Genomic DNA, 17,539 nt, shown 5'->3' with positions numbered 1-17,539 from the left:
TCATTTACCTTTTATTCCTTCTTAAAGATATTGGGTTGCTTATCTCCCTTTTCTCTCCAGTATCCACAATCCTCACTTTAAATCATTATCACAATCTTCAAATAAGTCCTTAGCATTACCAGCATGCTCATCCATACCCAAGTTAATTCATTCATGTACTATACAAAATAACCATTTCTTCTCCAATATATCCAACTCTAAGCTGATCCCCTTGTTTTTTATTTCAATGAGAAACACAAGCTGTCAGAATATTTCTTAAGTATTTTTCCAATCCCAAAGCTACACACACACTTTGCCGTTAATATGAATGCACATTCCTTGTTCCTATCGTAGGTCAATTTCTCCACATACTCACTGCATTCCATCATTTCTCACCTACTTGAAAACTTTATTCCTGGAAATATCCCTTAAACTCCTGCATTCTTCCCTCCCTACTAGATCACTTTCAGCATACAAACATTTTATAACTGCATTCCTATCTTTATGCTTCAGATTAAATGGGAGTAAAAATAGTACCTATTTTATAGAGTTGCTGTGAAGATTACTGTGATTATCATTATGATTATCATATCTTAAATTCATCCCTTACCTTCATGCCTTCCTATGCCTACCACATTTTTCTAATTCCCATTATAGCAATCTCAAAACAGTGGCAAATTCCTAGTCTCTAATTCCTCATTCTCCCTTGAATCTCCTCCATTCAGGCATTTGTCACCATCATGCACTAAAAACTCACTTGACAAATACACTAATGACTACCATGTAACAAAATCCAATACTCCACCCTCAGTTCTCAAGGAAATAATAGCCAACACATAATGGAAAAAATGGAAACAATGACAGACTTTATTTGAGGGGGAGGGTGGCTCCAAAATCACTGTGGTGACTATAGCCATGAATTTGCTCTTTAGAAGAAAAGTTATGACAAACCTAGACAGCATGTTAAAAAAACAGATATCACTTTGTGACAAAGGTCTGTATAGTCAAAGCTATGCTTTTTCCAGTAGTCATGTACCACTGTGAGAGCTGAACCATAAGGAAGGCTGAGTGATGAAGAATTGATGCTCTCAAACTGTGGTGCTGGAGAAGACTCTTAGGAGTCTCTTGGACAGCAAGGAGATTAAACCAGTCAATCCTAAAGGAAATCCACACTGAATATTCATTGGAAGGACTGATCCTGAAGCTGAAGATCCAATACCCTGGCCACCTGAAGTGAAGAGCCAACTCACTGGAAAAGACCCTGATGCTGGGAAAGACTGAGAAAAATAAGAAGGGGATGAGGTGAGGATGAGATGGATGGATGGGATCACTGACTCAACGGACACAAGTTTGAGTAAATTCTGGGAGATGGTAAAGGACAGGGAAGCTTGGCATGGTGCAGTCCATGGGGTTGCAAAGAGTCGGAAATGACTTAGCAACAACAAGTTGAACACTTACTGTCCTGCAGACATGCTCATTTAACCCTCAGAATAACTCTGTGGGACAGATACTGTAATTATGTCATTTTAATGAAGAAACCAAAGCACCATGAAGTTGAGTAACTTCAATGTTGAGTAACTCTCAATGTCACGGTTTACTCAATCTCTCAGAAGTTTAGACAAAATCCCACAATTTGTCTCTACTATTTATTTTAATAAATATTCCCTACTCAGGTCCTTCACAAGCAATAAGCCAGTGTCCTTGTGTCCCTACACTATACTATTCACAATGATTCTCAATCTTTCTTAATTCTATCCCCATTTCAAAGAAAAATCTTCTACTATTCTTTTATACATGATGCCTAGCACGAAATCGATAATGTCAAGAAATGAATAGAAGTAGGAAAATGTAGCCAATAATCAAGAGAAAAAGTGGATAATGGAAACAAATCAATACATGATCAAGATGTTGGAGCTAGCTAAGAATATCTTAAAATAACTATTATATATATATATATATATAAGAGGAAAGAAAAGATCTACCAAAGATTAAAAGAGAGAATTTCAAGGGAGAATTCAAATTTTTAAAAATAGATGAATAATCTGTAACTAAAAAAATACAATATCTGAAATAAAAAAACAATTAAACAGGTTTAATAGCAGAGGATGAGATGGTTGGATGGCTTCACCGACTCAATGGACATGAGTTTGGGTAAACTCAGGGAGCTGGTGATGGACAGGGAGGCCTGGTTTGATGCAGTTCATTGGGTCACAAAGAGTCAGACATGACTGATCGACTGAACTGAACTGAGACAAAGAAGACATGTTTGGCTAGCTCAAAAACATATCAATAGACAATATATAATCTGAAGCACAGAAAGAAAAAAGAGTGAGAAGAGAACAAAGCATCAAGAAGATATGGAACCCACTCAATATATCACATAAATGTAACTGCAGTCCCAGGAGGAGAACAAGAAAATGAGACCGTAGAAATACTAGAGAAGACAATGGCCAAAAAATTTCGAAAACTATTAAAAGACATAAGCTCAGAGATTTAAGGAACTCAATGGACCCTAAGCAAACAAAGGACAATTTATGGAAAGAAATAGCACTAAAGATACATAAGAATATTTCATAATAATTACAGGAGTGTGATAGAACAATGCCCACCCCAAAATGTCCATGCCCTAATTTCTGGAATTTGTGAAAGTGTTACCTTATGTGGCAAAAAAGGACTTTGCAAATGTGAATAAATTAAGGATCTTGAGATGAAAGATTTCCCTGCATTACCAGGAATCAGACATCATGTAGACACAATTAATCATAAGGGTCTTAAGACAAAAGGCAATGTGAAGATAACAGAGACTGAAGAAGCTATTCTGCTGGCTTTGGAGATGGAGAAAGGGCAATGAGCCAAGGAATATAAGGATTACAACAGCAGAAGCTAGGAAAAGCAAGGAAAGGAATTCCCCTCTAGTGCCTCTGGAGCACCTTGGTTTCTACCCAGTGAAACTTATTTTGGACTTCTGATCCCAAGAACAGGAAGATCATAAATTTGCATTGTTTTAAGCTACTAAGTTTGTGGCAACTTGTTACAGCAGTAGTAGAAAACTAGTAAAAGTCTCTATAAAACAAGAAAATAAAATAAGCCTGAATGCCTCCACCCAATAATATGACTTTAAATATAAAAAGCAAAAATTGACAGAACAAGCAAAATCAATAAATTCATTATCAGAGTTGAAGAATCATAGTTCACATTTCTTAGTAACTAGTAAAACAAGCACATTTTTTAAAAACAGTAAAGATGGACATCTAGGTTGTTTCCATGTCCTGGCTATTATAAACAGTGCTGCGATGAAAATTGGGATACATGTGTCTCTTTCAATTCTGGTTTCCTCGGTGTGTATGCCCAGCAGTGGGATTGCTGGGTCATAAGGCCATGGAAACAACCTAGATGTCCATCAGCAGATGAATGGATAAGAAAGCTGTGGCACATATACACAATGGAGTATTACTCAGCCATTAAAAAGAATACATTTGAATCAGTTCTAACGAGATGGATGAAACTGGAGCCAATCATACAGAGTGAAGTAAGCCAGAAAGAAAAAGCACCAATACAGTATACTAACACATATATATGGAATTTAGAAAGATGGCAATGATGACCCTGTATGCAAGACAGCAAAAGAGACACAGATGTGTAGAGCGGACTCTTGGACACAGAGGGAAAGGGAGAGGGTGGGATGATTTGGGAGAATGGCATTGAAACATGTACACTATCATGTAAGAAACAAATTGCCAGTCTATGTCCAATGCAGGATACAGCATGCTTGGGGCTGGTGCACGGGGATGACCCAGACAGATGTTATGGGGAGGGAGGTGGGAGGGGGGTTCATGTTTGGGAATGCATGTACACCTGTGGTAGATTCATGTCAATGTATGGCAAAACCAATACAGTATTGTAAAGTAAAATAAAGTAAAAATTAAAATTTAAAAAATAAATAAATAAAAAAATAAAAACAGTAAAGAATTAGAGATTTCCCTGGTGGCTCATATGCTAAAGAATCTGCCTGCAATGCAGGAGGCCTCGGTTCGATCCCTGGGTCAGGAAAATCCCCTGGAGAAGGAAATGGCAACCCACTGCAGTATTCTTGCCTGGAGAATTCCATGGACAGAGGAGCTTGGCAGGCTACAGTCCAGGGGTTTGCAAAGAGTTGGACATGACTGAGTGACTATCACTCACTCACTCAAAGAATTAGAAGATTTAAGCAATGCTATTAGTTATCTTGACTTATTTGATATTTATAAAATACTAAAGGTGAATATTGTAGAATACACACTTATTATACATGCATGTAACCAAAACAGGCCATCTGCTGGGTCATAAAGCAAGTCTCTACAAATTTCAGAGAACTGAAATCATACGAATTATATATTCTCTGACCACAGTGGAACTAAACTAGAAATAAACAACACAAAACTCTAAAACTCCTAAATATGGAAAATTAAACTACACAGCTCCCTCTCCCCTTCCCCCTCGCACCAAGTTCTTGTATATCAGAAGCTTGAAAGGACAAAGAAAGAGGGGGACAATGATTCTCCTTACTCAAATGTCACTGCCCTCATTCAGACTCATCTTTGTCCTTAACACTGCTCTGTTCTATATAAAGCCTTCCCTTTTGCCTTTTCACCAATTTCTGTCTGCCTTCATGGCAGCTTTTAACCTTGTCTTTACCATGAAGCAGTTCCTAATGATCTCAACTTTCCCTCACTTTTAAACTAAATATTGTCCATGTCTCCTTTAGCCTTCAGTTTCCTCTTATCTTGAAGTACTTTAAAAATATTTCACATGTATAAACACTAATTTTTCAATAACAATGTCAGTTATTTAATGATATAATCTATGAGTCAAGATATACAAGAGCAAGAAGACAGAGATAAATACAAATGTGTTCAAAGCAGTGCTTTAAGAAAGAATAATCTGATGGCAATGAAACAGACTAGAGAGGGGCGTAATATAAGCCAGAGAGCATAATAGGAAGAGCATGTGATTGAACTAAGGAAACCTGGCTCTAGTCCCTGTTCTTTTATTATTCTGACACTTTCAGAATCTTTGTTTTGTCATCTTTATTAAAAAAAAAAAAAAAAAAGTTGATTAGAAGGTGCCTAATCAGCTTCCCGGGTGGCACTAGTGGTAAAGAACCTGACTGTCAAGTGCAGGAGATGGAAGAGACACTGGTTCAATCCCTGGGTTGGGAAGATCCCCTGGAGGACATCATAGTAACACACTTCAGTATTCTTTGCCAGGAAAATCCCACGGACAGAGGAATCTGTCAAGCTCCAGTCCACAGGGTCGCAAAGAGTTGAACATGACTGAAGTGGCTTAGTACACATACAGCAATGAGGATTTACTCTCAATCTGCAAAGAGTCATACAAATGTTAGTTACTACAATCACTAGAGAAAAAAACCATAGCAAAAGGTCAGTCATTAAGCAGTAAAGACCAGAACTAGAGCAATAACATTGTGAATTACTAAGGACTGGCAAGAAGAAAAGTATAAGAGACACCAATGAGAAAGAAGCAGCAAGATTTGGCAACAACCAGAGGTAGGTGAAAAGAAGAGAAAATTTAAAAACGTAAGTACCAGAAGACATGATGACAACAGGCAGAGTAATAAAAAACTATTACAGTATTAAATTGTGGAAAAATATTAAACATGAATATAACATCTAATAATACTAAAACCATATGTGTGTGTTTAGTTGCCCAGTCGTGTTCGACTCTCTGTGACCCTCATGGACTGTAGCCCGCCAGGTCCCTCTGTCCATAGGATTTCCCAGGCAACACTACAAGAGTGGGTTGCCATTTCCTCCTCCAGGTCTCCTGCATCTCCAGCTTTGGCAGCCTGGTTCTTTACCACTAGCACCACCTGGGAAGACCAAAATCATGTTAGGATGGCATAAAATTCTCAAGTGGATACAATTTTGTTCAGTCATGATTATACTTTGTAATATGATACTAGCACCTGTAGCTTTTCAAATCTTATTAATTTTGACCTATATTTATGATATTACAAAACAACAAACAGTGAATGTTTGTTGAAGCAATCAATGAATCAGCTGGCTTTTTAAATTTTTTATTGAAGTATAAAATGTTGTGTTAGATTCGAATGTACAGCAGAGTGAATCAGCTACTCAGTTCAGTTCAGTTGCTCAGTTGTGTCCGACTCTGCAACCCCATGAATCACAGCACACCAGGCCTCCCTGTCCATCACCAACTCCCGGAGTTTACTCAAACTCATGTCCATTGAGTCGGTGATGCCATCCAGCCATCTCATCCTCTGTCGTCCCCTTCTCCTCCTGCCCCCAATCCCTCCCAGCATCAGAGTCTTTTCCAATGAGTCAACTCTTCGCATGAGGTGGCCAAAGTATTGGAGTTTCAGCTTCAGTGTCATTCTTTCCAAAGAACACCCAGGACTGATCTCCTTCAGAATGGACTGGTTGGATCTCCTTGCAATCCAAGGGACTCTCAAGAGTCTTCTCCAACACCACAGCTCAAAAGCATCAGTTCTTCAGTGCTCAGCTTTCTTCACAGTCTAACTCTCACATCCATACATGACCACTGGAAAAACCAGAGCCTTGACTAGATGGACCTTTGTTGGCAAAGTAATGTCTTTGCTTTAGAATATGCTATCTAGGTTGGTCATAACTTTCCTTCCAAGGAGTATCTGCAGTGATTTTGGAGCCCCCCAAAATAAAGTCTGACACTGTTTCCACTGTTTCCCATCTATGTGTACATATATCCCCTTGTTTTTGTATTTCCTTCCCATTTAGGTCACCACAGAGCACTCAGTAGAGTTCCCTATGCCATACAGTAGATTCTCATTAGTTATCTATTTTATTCATAGTATCAATAGTGTATTTATCTTAATCCCAATCTCACAATTCATCTCATAACCCCCTTTCCTCTTGATATCCATGTTTGTTCTTTATGTCTGTGTCTCTATTTCTGATTTGTAAATAAGATTGTATAAACCAGTTTGTTCAAATCCACATATATGAGTTAATGCATGCTATTTGTTTTTCTCTTTCTGTCTTACTTCACTCTGTATGACAGATTCTAGGTCCATCAACACCTCCACAAATGACCCAATTTTGTTTCTTTTTATAACTGAGTACTATCCTATTATATACCATATCTTCTTTATCCATTCCTCTGCTGATGGACTTGCTGTTTCCATATCCTGGTTTGGATAGATGAGTCCACATATGGTTTTTCCATATTCTGGCTATTATAAATAGTGGTGCAATGAACACAGGTGCGTGTCTTTCTGAATTATGGTTTTCTCTGGGTATATGCCCAGTACAAGGATGGCTGAGTCAAATAGCAGCTCTATTTTTCATCTTTTTTAATACTTTTCATCCTTTTTCAATTTTTTTCATATAAAAATAACAATATATTTTTCATCATTTAAGCAACCTCCATACTGTTCTCCATAGTGGCTGTACCACCAACCACATAAGAGGGTTCCCTTTTCTCCACACCGTATCCAGGATTTGTTGTTTATAGATTTTGATGATGGCCATTCTGACAGGTGTGAGGTGAAACCTCACTGTAGTTTTGATTTACACTTCTCTAATGACTGAAGAGACTTAGTATGCATGCATGCATACAATGACTAGTGATGCTGAGTATCTTTGCATGTGATTTTTGGCCATCTGTATGTCTCCTTTGGAGAAATGTCTATTTAGGTCTTCCGTCCATTTTATGATTGGATTAACTTTTATATATAGAGAACTGCATGAGCTCTTTGTGTATTTTGGAGATTAATCCTTTGTCAGTTGCTTTGTTTGCAAATATCATCTCCCTTTCTGAGGTTTGTCTTTTTGTCTTGTTTATGATTTCTTTTGCTGTGCAAAAGCTTTTAAGTTTAACTGGGTCCTATTTTTTTTTTTCCCCGGTGGGGTGGGGGGCATTATTATCATTACTCTAGGATCAAAAAAGATCTTCTGCAATTTGTGTCAAAGACTGTTCTGCCTATGTTTTCCTCTAAGAGTTTTACAGTGTCCACCTTTACATTTAGGTTGCTAATCCATTTTGACTTTATTTTCATGTAGATGTTAGTGAGTATTTAAATTTCATTCTTTTACATAAAGCTGTCCCGTTTCCCAGTACCACCAATTGAAGAGGATATCCTTACTCAGTTTTATATCTTAGACTCCTTTGTCATAGATTAGGTGACCATAGGTGCGTAGGTTTATCTCTGGACTTTCTATATTGTACCACTGATCTATATTTCTGTTTTTGTGACAGTACCATATTGGATTGATTATGGTAGCCCTGTAGTATACTCTGAATTCCAAGAGCCTGATTCTTCCAGCTCCGTTTTTTTCCCCTCAAGATTGCTCTTGATATTCAAGGTCTTTTGTGTTTCCATACTAATTTTTTTGTTGTAGTTCTGTGAAAAATACCATTGATCATTTCATAGGGATTACCTTGAATCTGTACCTTGCTTTGGGTGGTACTGTCATTTACATAATATCGATTCTTCTACTCCAAGAACGTGGTAGATCTATCTCTTTGTGTTGTCTTTCATTTCTTTCACCATAATTTTATCATTTTCTGTGTACTGGTCTTTCATCTCCTTAAGTAGATTTATTCTTAGGTATGTAATTTTTATTGTTGCCACGGTAAAAGAGATTCCTTAATTTCACTTTCACTAATTGATGTTTCATTGTTAGTATAATGAATTCAAGAGATTTCTGTGTTTTGATTCTGTATCCTGTGACTTTACTTGGAGAAGGCAATGGCACCCACTCCAATACTCTTGCCTGGAAAATCCCATGGGCGGAGGAGCCTGGTAGGCTGCAGTCCATGGGGTCGCAAAGAGTCGTACACGACTGAGCGACTTCACTTTCACTTTTCACTTTCATGCATTGGAGAAGGAAATGGCAACCCATTCCAGTGTTCTTGCCTGGAGAATCCCAGGGATGGGGGAGCCTGGTGGGCTGCCATCTATGGGGTCACACAGAGTCGGACATGACTGAAGTGACTTAGCAGCAGTGACTTTACTAAACTCCTTGATTAGCTTTAGTACTTTTCTTGGTGGCATCTTTAGGATTTTCTAGGTGTAGTTTCATGGCACTCTGCAAACAGTGACAGTTTTACTTCTTTGCCAGTCTGTATTGTTTTATTTCTTTATCTTTGATTGTCATGGCTAGGACTTCCAAAACTATGTTGAATAATAGTGGTGAGAGTAATCACCTTTGTCTTGTTCTTGATTTTACAGGAACTACTTCCAGTTTTTCACCACTGAGATTAGTGTTTGCTATAGCTTTGTCATATATGGCCTTTATTATGTTGAGATAGGTTCCCTCAGTGCCTACCTTCTGTAGAGTTCTTATCATAAATGGGTGTTGAATTTTGTCCAAAGTTTTTCCTGCTTCTATGGAGATGATCATATCGTTTTCATTCTTCAGTCTGTTGATGTGGTATAAGCCTGGCATGCTGCAGTCCACGGGGTCACAAACAGTTGGACATAACTGAACAACAACAACAATCACACTGACTGGTTGGCAGATACTGATCCTTGCATCCCTGGGATAAATCCTATTTGATCATAGTGTATGATCCTTTTAATGTGTTGTTAGATTCTGTTTAGGAGTATTTTGTTGAGAATTTTAACATATTCATTAGTGATACTGGCCTGAAATTTTCTTTTTTTGTGTTTTCATTGTCTGTTTTGGTATCAGGGTGATGGTGGCCTTCTAGAATGAGTGGGAGTGTTCTTTTCTCTGAAGTTTTTTGGAAGAGTTTCAAAAGGCTGTGTTAACTCTTCTCCAAATGTTTGATAGAATTCACCTGTGAAGGCATCTGGTTCTTAACCTTTGTTCATTGGAAGACTTTTGATCACGGTGCTTGTAACTTGTCTGTTCATATTTTCTATTTCTGATTCAGTCTTGGGATGATGTACTTTCCTATAAATTACATCATTCATCGTAGGTTGTCCGTTTTATTGGCATATAGTTACTGATAGTAGCCTTTTATGATCCTTTGTATGTCTACGGTGTTAGTTGTAACTTTTGTTTGATTTCTAATTTTAGTAACTTGAGTCCTAGTGAGTCTGGCTGAAGGCTTATCAACTGTGTTTATCTTCTCAAAAAAACAGCTTTTAGTTGCACTGATGCTCACAATTATTTTCTTCATCTCTATTTCATTTATTTCTGTTATGATCATTATAATTATTTTTCATCTGCCAACTTTGGGTTTTGTTTGTTCTTCTTTCTCTAGCTACTTTAGGAGTAAGGTTAGGTTGTCTATAGGTGATTTTTCTTGTTTCTTGAGGTAAGATGGTATTGCTATAAATGTCACATTTAGAACTGCTTTTGCTGCCTTCTGTAGGTTTTGGAGTGTCATGTTTTCACTCTCCTTTGTTTCTAGGTATTTTATTTCCTCTTTGATTTCTTCAGTTATTTCTTATTTAGCAGCATATTGTTTAGCCTCCATGTATTTGTGCTTTTTACACTTTTTTCCCTGGTAATTGATTCTAATCTCATAGTACTGTGGTCAAAAGAGATGCTTGAAGTGATTTCAGTTTTCCTAAATTTACTGAGGCTTTGTGACCCAAGATGTGATCTATACTAGAGAACGTTCCACATATACTTCAGAAGAAAGTGTGTTCTGTACCAATTAGGTCTACCTGTTCTAATGTGTGTAATTTAAAGCTTCTTCTTATTTTCTCTCTGGATATTGGTGTAAGTGGAGTGTTAAAGTACCCCACTATTATTGTGTTACTGTCAATTCCCTTTCTGTGGCTGATAGCATTTGCCTTATGTATTGAGGTGTTCCTATGTAGCGTGCATAAATATTTACCACTGCTATATATTCTTCTTGGATTGCTCCCTTAATCATTATGTAGTGGCCTACCTTATCCCCTTCTACCAATCTTTACTTTAAAGACTATTCTGACTGATATCAGTACTGCTACTCCATCATTCTTTTCATTTCCATTTGCATGGAATATCTTTTGTCAACCACTCGCTTTCAGTCTGTAGGTGTCCCTGGGTCTGAACTGGGTCTCTCATAGACAATATATATATATTTGGGTCTTGTTTTTGTATCCATTCAGCCAGTCCAGGATTTTAGTTAAAGTATTTAATCAATTTATATTTAAAGTAATTATTGAAATGTATGTTCCTATTTTGTTGCTGTTGTTTAGTTACTAAGTTATGTCCAACTCTTTGCAATCCCACAGACTGCAGCATGCCATGCTCTTTTTGTGCTCCACTGTCTCACAAAGTTTGCTCAAATTCATATACATTGAGTTGGTAATACTATCTTACCATCTTATCCTCTGCCTTCCACTTTTCCTTTTTGCATCCATCTTTCCCAACATCAGAGTCATTTTCAATGAATAGGCTCTTCGCGTCAGGTAGCCAAAGTATTAGAATTTCAGCTTCAGCAATATTCCTTCAAATGAATATTCAGGACTGATTTCCTTTAGGATTGACTACTTTGATCTCCTTACAGCCAAGGGGATTCAAAAGAGTCTTCCTAAACACCACAACTCAAAAGTATCAGTTATTAGGAACTTAGCCTTCCTTAGAAAGGATCACTACGAACAAAGCTAGTGGAGGTGATGGAATTCCAGTTGAGTTATTTCAAATCCTGAAAGATGATGCTGTGAAAGTGTTGTACTCAATATGCCAGCAAAGTTGGGAAACTCAGCAGTGGCCACAGGACTGGAAAGGTCAGTTTTCATTCCAATCCCAAAGAAAGGCAATGCCAAAGAATGCTCAAACTACCGCACAAATGCACTCATCTCACACGGTAGTAAAGTAATGCTCAAAATTCTCCAAGCCAGGCTTTAGCAATATGTGAACCGTGAACTTCCAGATGTTCAAGCTGGTTTTAGAAAAGGCAGAGGAATGAGAGACCAAATTGCCAACATCTGCTGGATCATTGAAAAGGTTGCTTTTTCAATGGAGAGTTGCTCCAAAAAAACATCTATTTTTGCTTTATTGACTTTGCCAAAGCCTTTGACTCTGTGGATCACAATGAACTATGGAAAATTCTGAAAGAGATGGGAATACCAGACCACCTGACCTACCTCTTGAGAAACCTATATGCAGGTCAGGAAGCAACAGTTAGAAATGGACATGGAACAACAGACTGGTTCCAAATAGGAAAAGGAGTACGTCAAGGCTGTATATTGTCACCCTGCTTATTTAGCTTATACGCAGAGTACATCATGAGAAATGCTGGACTGGAAGAAGCACAAGCTGGACTCAAGATTGCTGGGAGAAATATCAATAACCTCATATATGCAGATGACACCACCCTTATGGCCGAAAGTGAAGAGGAACTCAAAAGCCTCTTGATGAAGTGAAAGAGGAGAGTGAAAAAGTTGGCTTAAAGCTCAACATTCAGAAGATGAAGATCATGGCATCTGGTTCATTCACTTCATGGGAAATAGATGGGGAAACAGTGGAAACAGTGTCAGACTTTATTTTTTGGGGCTCCAAAATCACTGCATATGGTGACGGCAGCCATGAAATTAAAAGACGCTTACTCCTGGGAAGGAAATTTATGACCAACCTAGATAATATATTCAAAAGCAGAGACATTACTTTGCCAACAAAGGTCCATCTAGTCAAGGCTATGGTTTTTCCAGTAATCATGTATGGATGTGAGAGTTGGATTGTGAAGAAAGCTGAGCGCTGAAGAATAGATGCTTTTGAACTGTGGTGTTGGAGAAGACTCTTGAGAGTCCCTTGGACTGCAAGGAGATCCAACCAGTCCATTCTGAAGGAGATCAGCCCTGGGATTTCTTTGGAAGGAATGATGCTAAAGCTGAAACTCCAGTACTTTGGCCACCTCACGCCAAGAGTTGACTCATTGGAAAAGACTCTGATGCTGGGAGGGATTGGGGGCAGGAGGAGAAGGGGACGACAGAGGATGAGATGGCAGGATGGCATCACTGACTCGATGGACGTGAGTCTGAGTGGACTCCAGGAGTTGGTGATGGACAGGGAGGCCTCGGGTGCTGCAATTCACAGGGTCAGAAAAAGTCAGACTTGCCTGAGCAACTGAACTGAACTGAACTGAGCCTTCCTTATGGTCCAACTGTCATATCCACACATGAGAACTGAAAAACCATAGCTTTAATCATATGAACTTTTGTCAGCAAAGTGATGTCTCTGCTTACTAATACACTATCTAGGTTTGTCATAGCTTTCCTTCCAAGGAGCAAGTGTCTTTTATTTTCATGGCTGCAGTCGCTAGTCAGTAATTTTGAAGCCCAAGAAAATAAAATCTGTCACTGCTTCCATCTTTTCCCCTTCTGTTTGAACGCTGAGTATTAAGCCAGCTTTTTCACTCTCCTCTTTCACCCTCATCAAGAGGCTCTTTAGTTCCTCTTTACAGTCTGCCATTAGAGTTGTATCATCTGCATATCTGAAGTTGATGGTATTTATTTCTCACAGCAATCTTGATTCTAGCTTGTGAGACATCCAGCCCAGCATTTCACATGATATACTATGCTTAGAAGTTAAATAAGAATGGTGAACATATACACCCTTGTCTTACTTCTGTCCCAATTTTGAATTAGTCAGCTGTTCCACATCTGATTCTGAATGTTGCTTCTTAACTCACATACAGGTTTCTCAGGAGATAGTCAAGGTGGTCTTGTATTCCCATCTCTATGGATTTTATGCAATTTGTTGTGATCAACAAAGTCAAAGACTTTAGTCATGAAGCAGATGTTTTTTCTGGAATTCTCTTGCTTTATTTATGATTGAACAAATTCTGGCAATTTGATCTCTGGTTCCTCTGCCTCTTTGAAACCCAGCTTGTGCATCTAGAAGTTCTTGGTTCACGTAGTGCTGAAACTAGCTTGAAGGATTTTGAACATAACCTTGCTAGCATGTGAAATCAGCACCACTGTATGGCAATTTGAACATTTCTTAACATTGCTGTTGTTTGGGTTTGGAATGAAAACTGACCTTTTCCAGTCCTGTGACCACTGAGGAGCTTTTCCATTTGCTGAAATACTGAATGCTGCACTTTAACACCATAAACTCTTAGGATTTTAAGTAGCTCAGCTGGAATTCGTCACCTCTACTAGCTTTGTAGTAATGCTTCCTAAGTTCCACTTGACTCCACTTTTCCAAGATGTCTGGATCTAGGTGAGTGACCATATCACTGTGGTTATCTCGGTTAAGACCTTTTTTGTATATTCTTCTGTGTATTCCTGACATCAGCTTCTATTAAGTCCTTACCATTTCTGTCCTTCATCATGCCCAAGCTTACATGAAATTTTGCCTTGATATCTCCAATTTTCTTGACAAGCTCTCTAGATTTTCCCATTCTATTGTTTTCCTCTACTTCAAGAAGGCCTTCTTATCTCTCTTTACTACTCTCTGGAACTCTGCATTCAGTCAAGTATGTTTCCATTTGTTCTTTGCCTTTTATTGGTCTTCTTTTCTCAGCTATTTGTCAAGCTCCTCAGACAACCACTTTGCCTCTTTGCATTTGTTTTTCTTTGGGATGGTTTTGGTCATTGCCTTCTGCACAATTTTACAATCTTCCTTCCATAGTTCTTCAGGCATTCTGCCTACCAGATCTAATCCCTTGAATCTATTCTTCACCTCCACTCCATAATCATAAAATATTTGATTTAGGTCATACCTGAATGGTCTAGTGGTTTTTCCCTACTTTCTTTCATTATATGCCTGAATTTTGCAATAAGGAGTTCATGATCTGAGCCACAGTCACCTCCCTATCTTGTTTTTGCTTACTCTAGAGAGCTTCTCCATCTTGGCTACAAAAAATATAATCAATCTGACTTTGGTATTGATCATCTGGTGATGTCAATGTATAGTCATCTTATGTGTTGTTGGAAGAGGGTGTTTTCTATGATCAGCATGTTCTCTTGAGAAAAGTCTGTTAGCTTTTTCCCTGCTTCATTTTGCACTCCAAGGCCAAACTTGTCTGTCATTCCAGGTATATCTTGTCTTCTTACTTTTGCATTCCAATCCTCTATAATGCAAAGGACATCTTTATTTCGTGTTAGTTCTAGAATGTCTTGTTGTCTTCATCAGGCCAGTCAACTTCACCTTCTATGGCATCAGTGGTTGGGGCACAGACTTGGATTACTGTGATGCTGAATGGTTTGCCTTGGAAACAAAACAAAATCATTCTATTGTTCTTGAATTTGCACCCCCATACTGCATTTCAGACATTTTATTGACTATAAGGACTATTCCATTTCCTCTAAGAGATTCTTGCCCATGGTAGCAGGTGTAATGTTAATCTGAATTAAATTAGACGAACATTAATTCCAATGCACTTAGGTTTGCTGATTCCTAAGATGTCAGCGTTCAATCTTGTCACTCTCTGCTTGACCTTGTCCAATTTACCTTGATTCAGGGAACAACATTACAGATTCCTATGCAATACTGTTCTAACAGCACTGGACTTTACTTTCAAGGCCAGACACATCCACAGCTGAGTGTCATCTCCACTTTAGCCTAGCTGCTTCATTATTTCTGGACTTACTAGTAACTGCCCTCCATTATTCCCCAATAACATATTGAGCCCCTTCTAACTGGGGCCTCATCCCCCAGTTTCTTATCTTTTCGCCTTTTCATACTGTTCATGGGGGTCTCCAGGCAAGAATACTGGAGTGGTTTGCCATTTCATCCTCCAGTGGACCATGTTTTGTCAGAATTCTTCTCTATGACCCATCCATCTTGGGGCCCTGCAGAGAATGGCTTATAGCTTCACTGAATTATGTAAGCCCCTTCACCAGGACAAGGCTGTGATCTATGAAGGGGATGTTCCAGTTACCATTTTATTAATTGTTTATGATTTGCTTTTGTAGGTCATTTTTTTTCTCTTGTGTTTCTTGCTTAGATAAGTTCTTTTAGCATTTCTTGCAAAGCTGGTCTGATGGTGCTGAATTCTTTAAGCTTTTTTTATGTCTGTAAAACTTTTAACTTTTCTGTCAAATCTAAATGCTGGTAAAGTAATCTTAGTTGTAAGTTTTACCTTTTCATCATTTTAAATATATCCTGCCACTCCCTTCCAGCCTGCAGAGTTTCTGCTGAAAGATAGCTGATAACCCTATAGGGATTCCCCTCTATCTGTTGCTTTTTGCTTGATGCTTTTAATATTTTTTCTTTGTATTTAATCTTGATAGTTTGATTAATATATGTCTCAGCATGTTTCTCCTTGGCTTTATCCTAAATGGAGCTCTCTGCACTTCTTGGATTTGACTATATTTTTTTTCCCCCATGTTAAGGAAGTTTTCAACTACAATCTCTTCAAATATTTTTTCAGACCCTTCTCTTTCTCTTCTTCTGGGACTCCTATAATCAATGTTTAATGTTGTCCCAGAGATTTTTAAGACTGTCTTGAATTCTTTTAATTTTTTATTCTGTTCTGAGCAGATTTTCTGCACAAATTCTAGCATCTGGCTCACTTATCCATTCTTCTGCCTGTTATTCTGCAATTTATTCTTTCTAGTGTATTTTTAATTTCAGTTATTGTATTGTTCATCACGGTTTGTTCTTTAGTTCTTCTAGGTCATTGCCAAACATTTCTTGTATTTCCTCCATTCTATTTCCAAGTTTTTGAATTACCTTTACTATCATTACTCTGAATTCTTTTTCAGGTATATTACCTATTTCCTCTTCATTTATTTGGCCTTGAAATTTTTACCTTGCTTGTTCATCTGCAACGTATTTCTTTGTCTTCCTGTTTTGTCTAACTTTCAGTGCTTGAGGTCTTCCTTCCACAGGTTGCAGGGTCATAGTTCCACTTGCTTCTGGTGTCTGCCCCAAGTGGGTGAGGTTGGTCCAATGACTTGTATAAGCATCCTCAAGGGAGGGATTGGTGACTGCATCCTGGTGGGTTCAGCTATGTCTTTTCCTTTTGATGGAGAGGCAGTGTCAATTGGTGTGTTTTGGGCTGTCTGTGACCTTAGAACAGCATGGCTTTGTGTTCCTATCTTCCTTGGTATTTGGTGTGGGATGTTCAGCACTGGAGCCTACAGCCAGTTGGGTGGAGCCAGATCCTGGAGCTGAGATCAAACTCTGGGAGAGCTCTTGCCAATTAATATTCCCTAGGGCTGGAAATTCTCTGGCATTCCAGAATCCTGCACTGAGAGCTCACACAGCACAGGTTCAGGCCTACCCTGCCGTCATAATTAAAACCCAATAAGCCACATGGTTCTGCAAAAAAAGGGGGAGGAAAAGAAAAGATAAAAGAAGATGGGGAGGAAAAACGTAGGGAGAATGAAAACAGACAAAATCTAAGACAAAAACAAGCAAACAACAATTAAAACCAACCAAATGAACAAACAAAAGCCCAGACAAATGGTAAAAGACCAAAGAAAACCAAACAAACAAACAAAAGAAACACATGCACAGACAAAATAAGAAACAAAACAGAGAAAACAAAAAACAAGAGAATAACTGGACAAATGAATCCCAAGGTGTGTGTGGGGGGGGGGGGGGACTAACAAAAACAAAAAACAAAAGCAGAATGCAAACTGAAGGATAAAGCAAACGAAACACACAAAATTATTTTTAAAATCTTAAAAAGATAAAGAAAAGAA

General features: G+C 38.3%; 1 protein-coding gene across 1 annotated transcript in view; it reads right to left on the bottom strand.

Annotated features, from left to right (window-relative positions):
* KIF21A (kinesin family member 21A) overlaps nt 1-16,733 on the bottom strand; it is a 151,836-nt gene extending 135,103 nt beyond the window's left edge. Inside the window, exon 1 of the mRNA XM_068971448.1 lies at nt 16,642-16,733. Within this exon, the coding sequence (XP_068827549.1) occupies nt 16,642-16,733 (92 nt within the window). The remainder of the gene's footprint in view (nt 1-16,641) is intronic.
* Nucleotides 16,734-17,539: the final 806 nt, after the last annotated feature.

This window comes from Capricornis sumatraensis, chromosome 4, assembly GCF_032405125.1.
Source record: "Capricornis sumatraensis isolate serow.1 chromosome 4, serow.2, whole genome shotgun sequence".
Classification (NCBI taxonomy): domain Eukaryota; kingdom Metazoa; phylum Chordata; class Mammalia; order Artiodactyla; family Bovidae; genus Capricornis; species Capricornis sumatraensis.
This window is presented reverse-complemented; position numbering and strand designations above follow the sequence as displayed.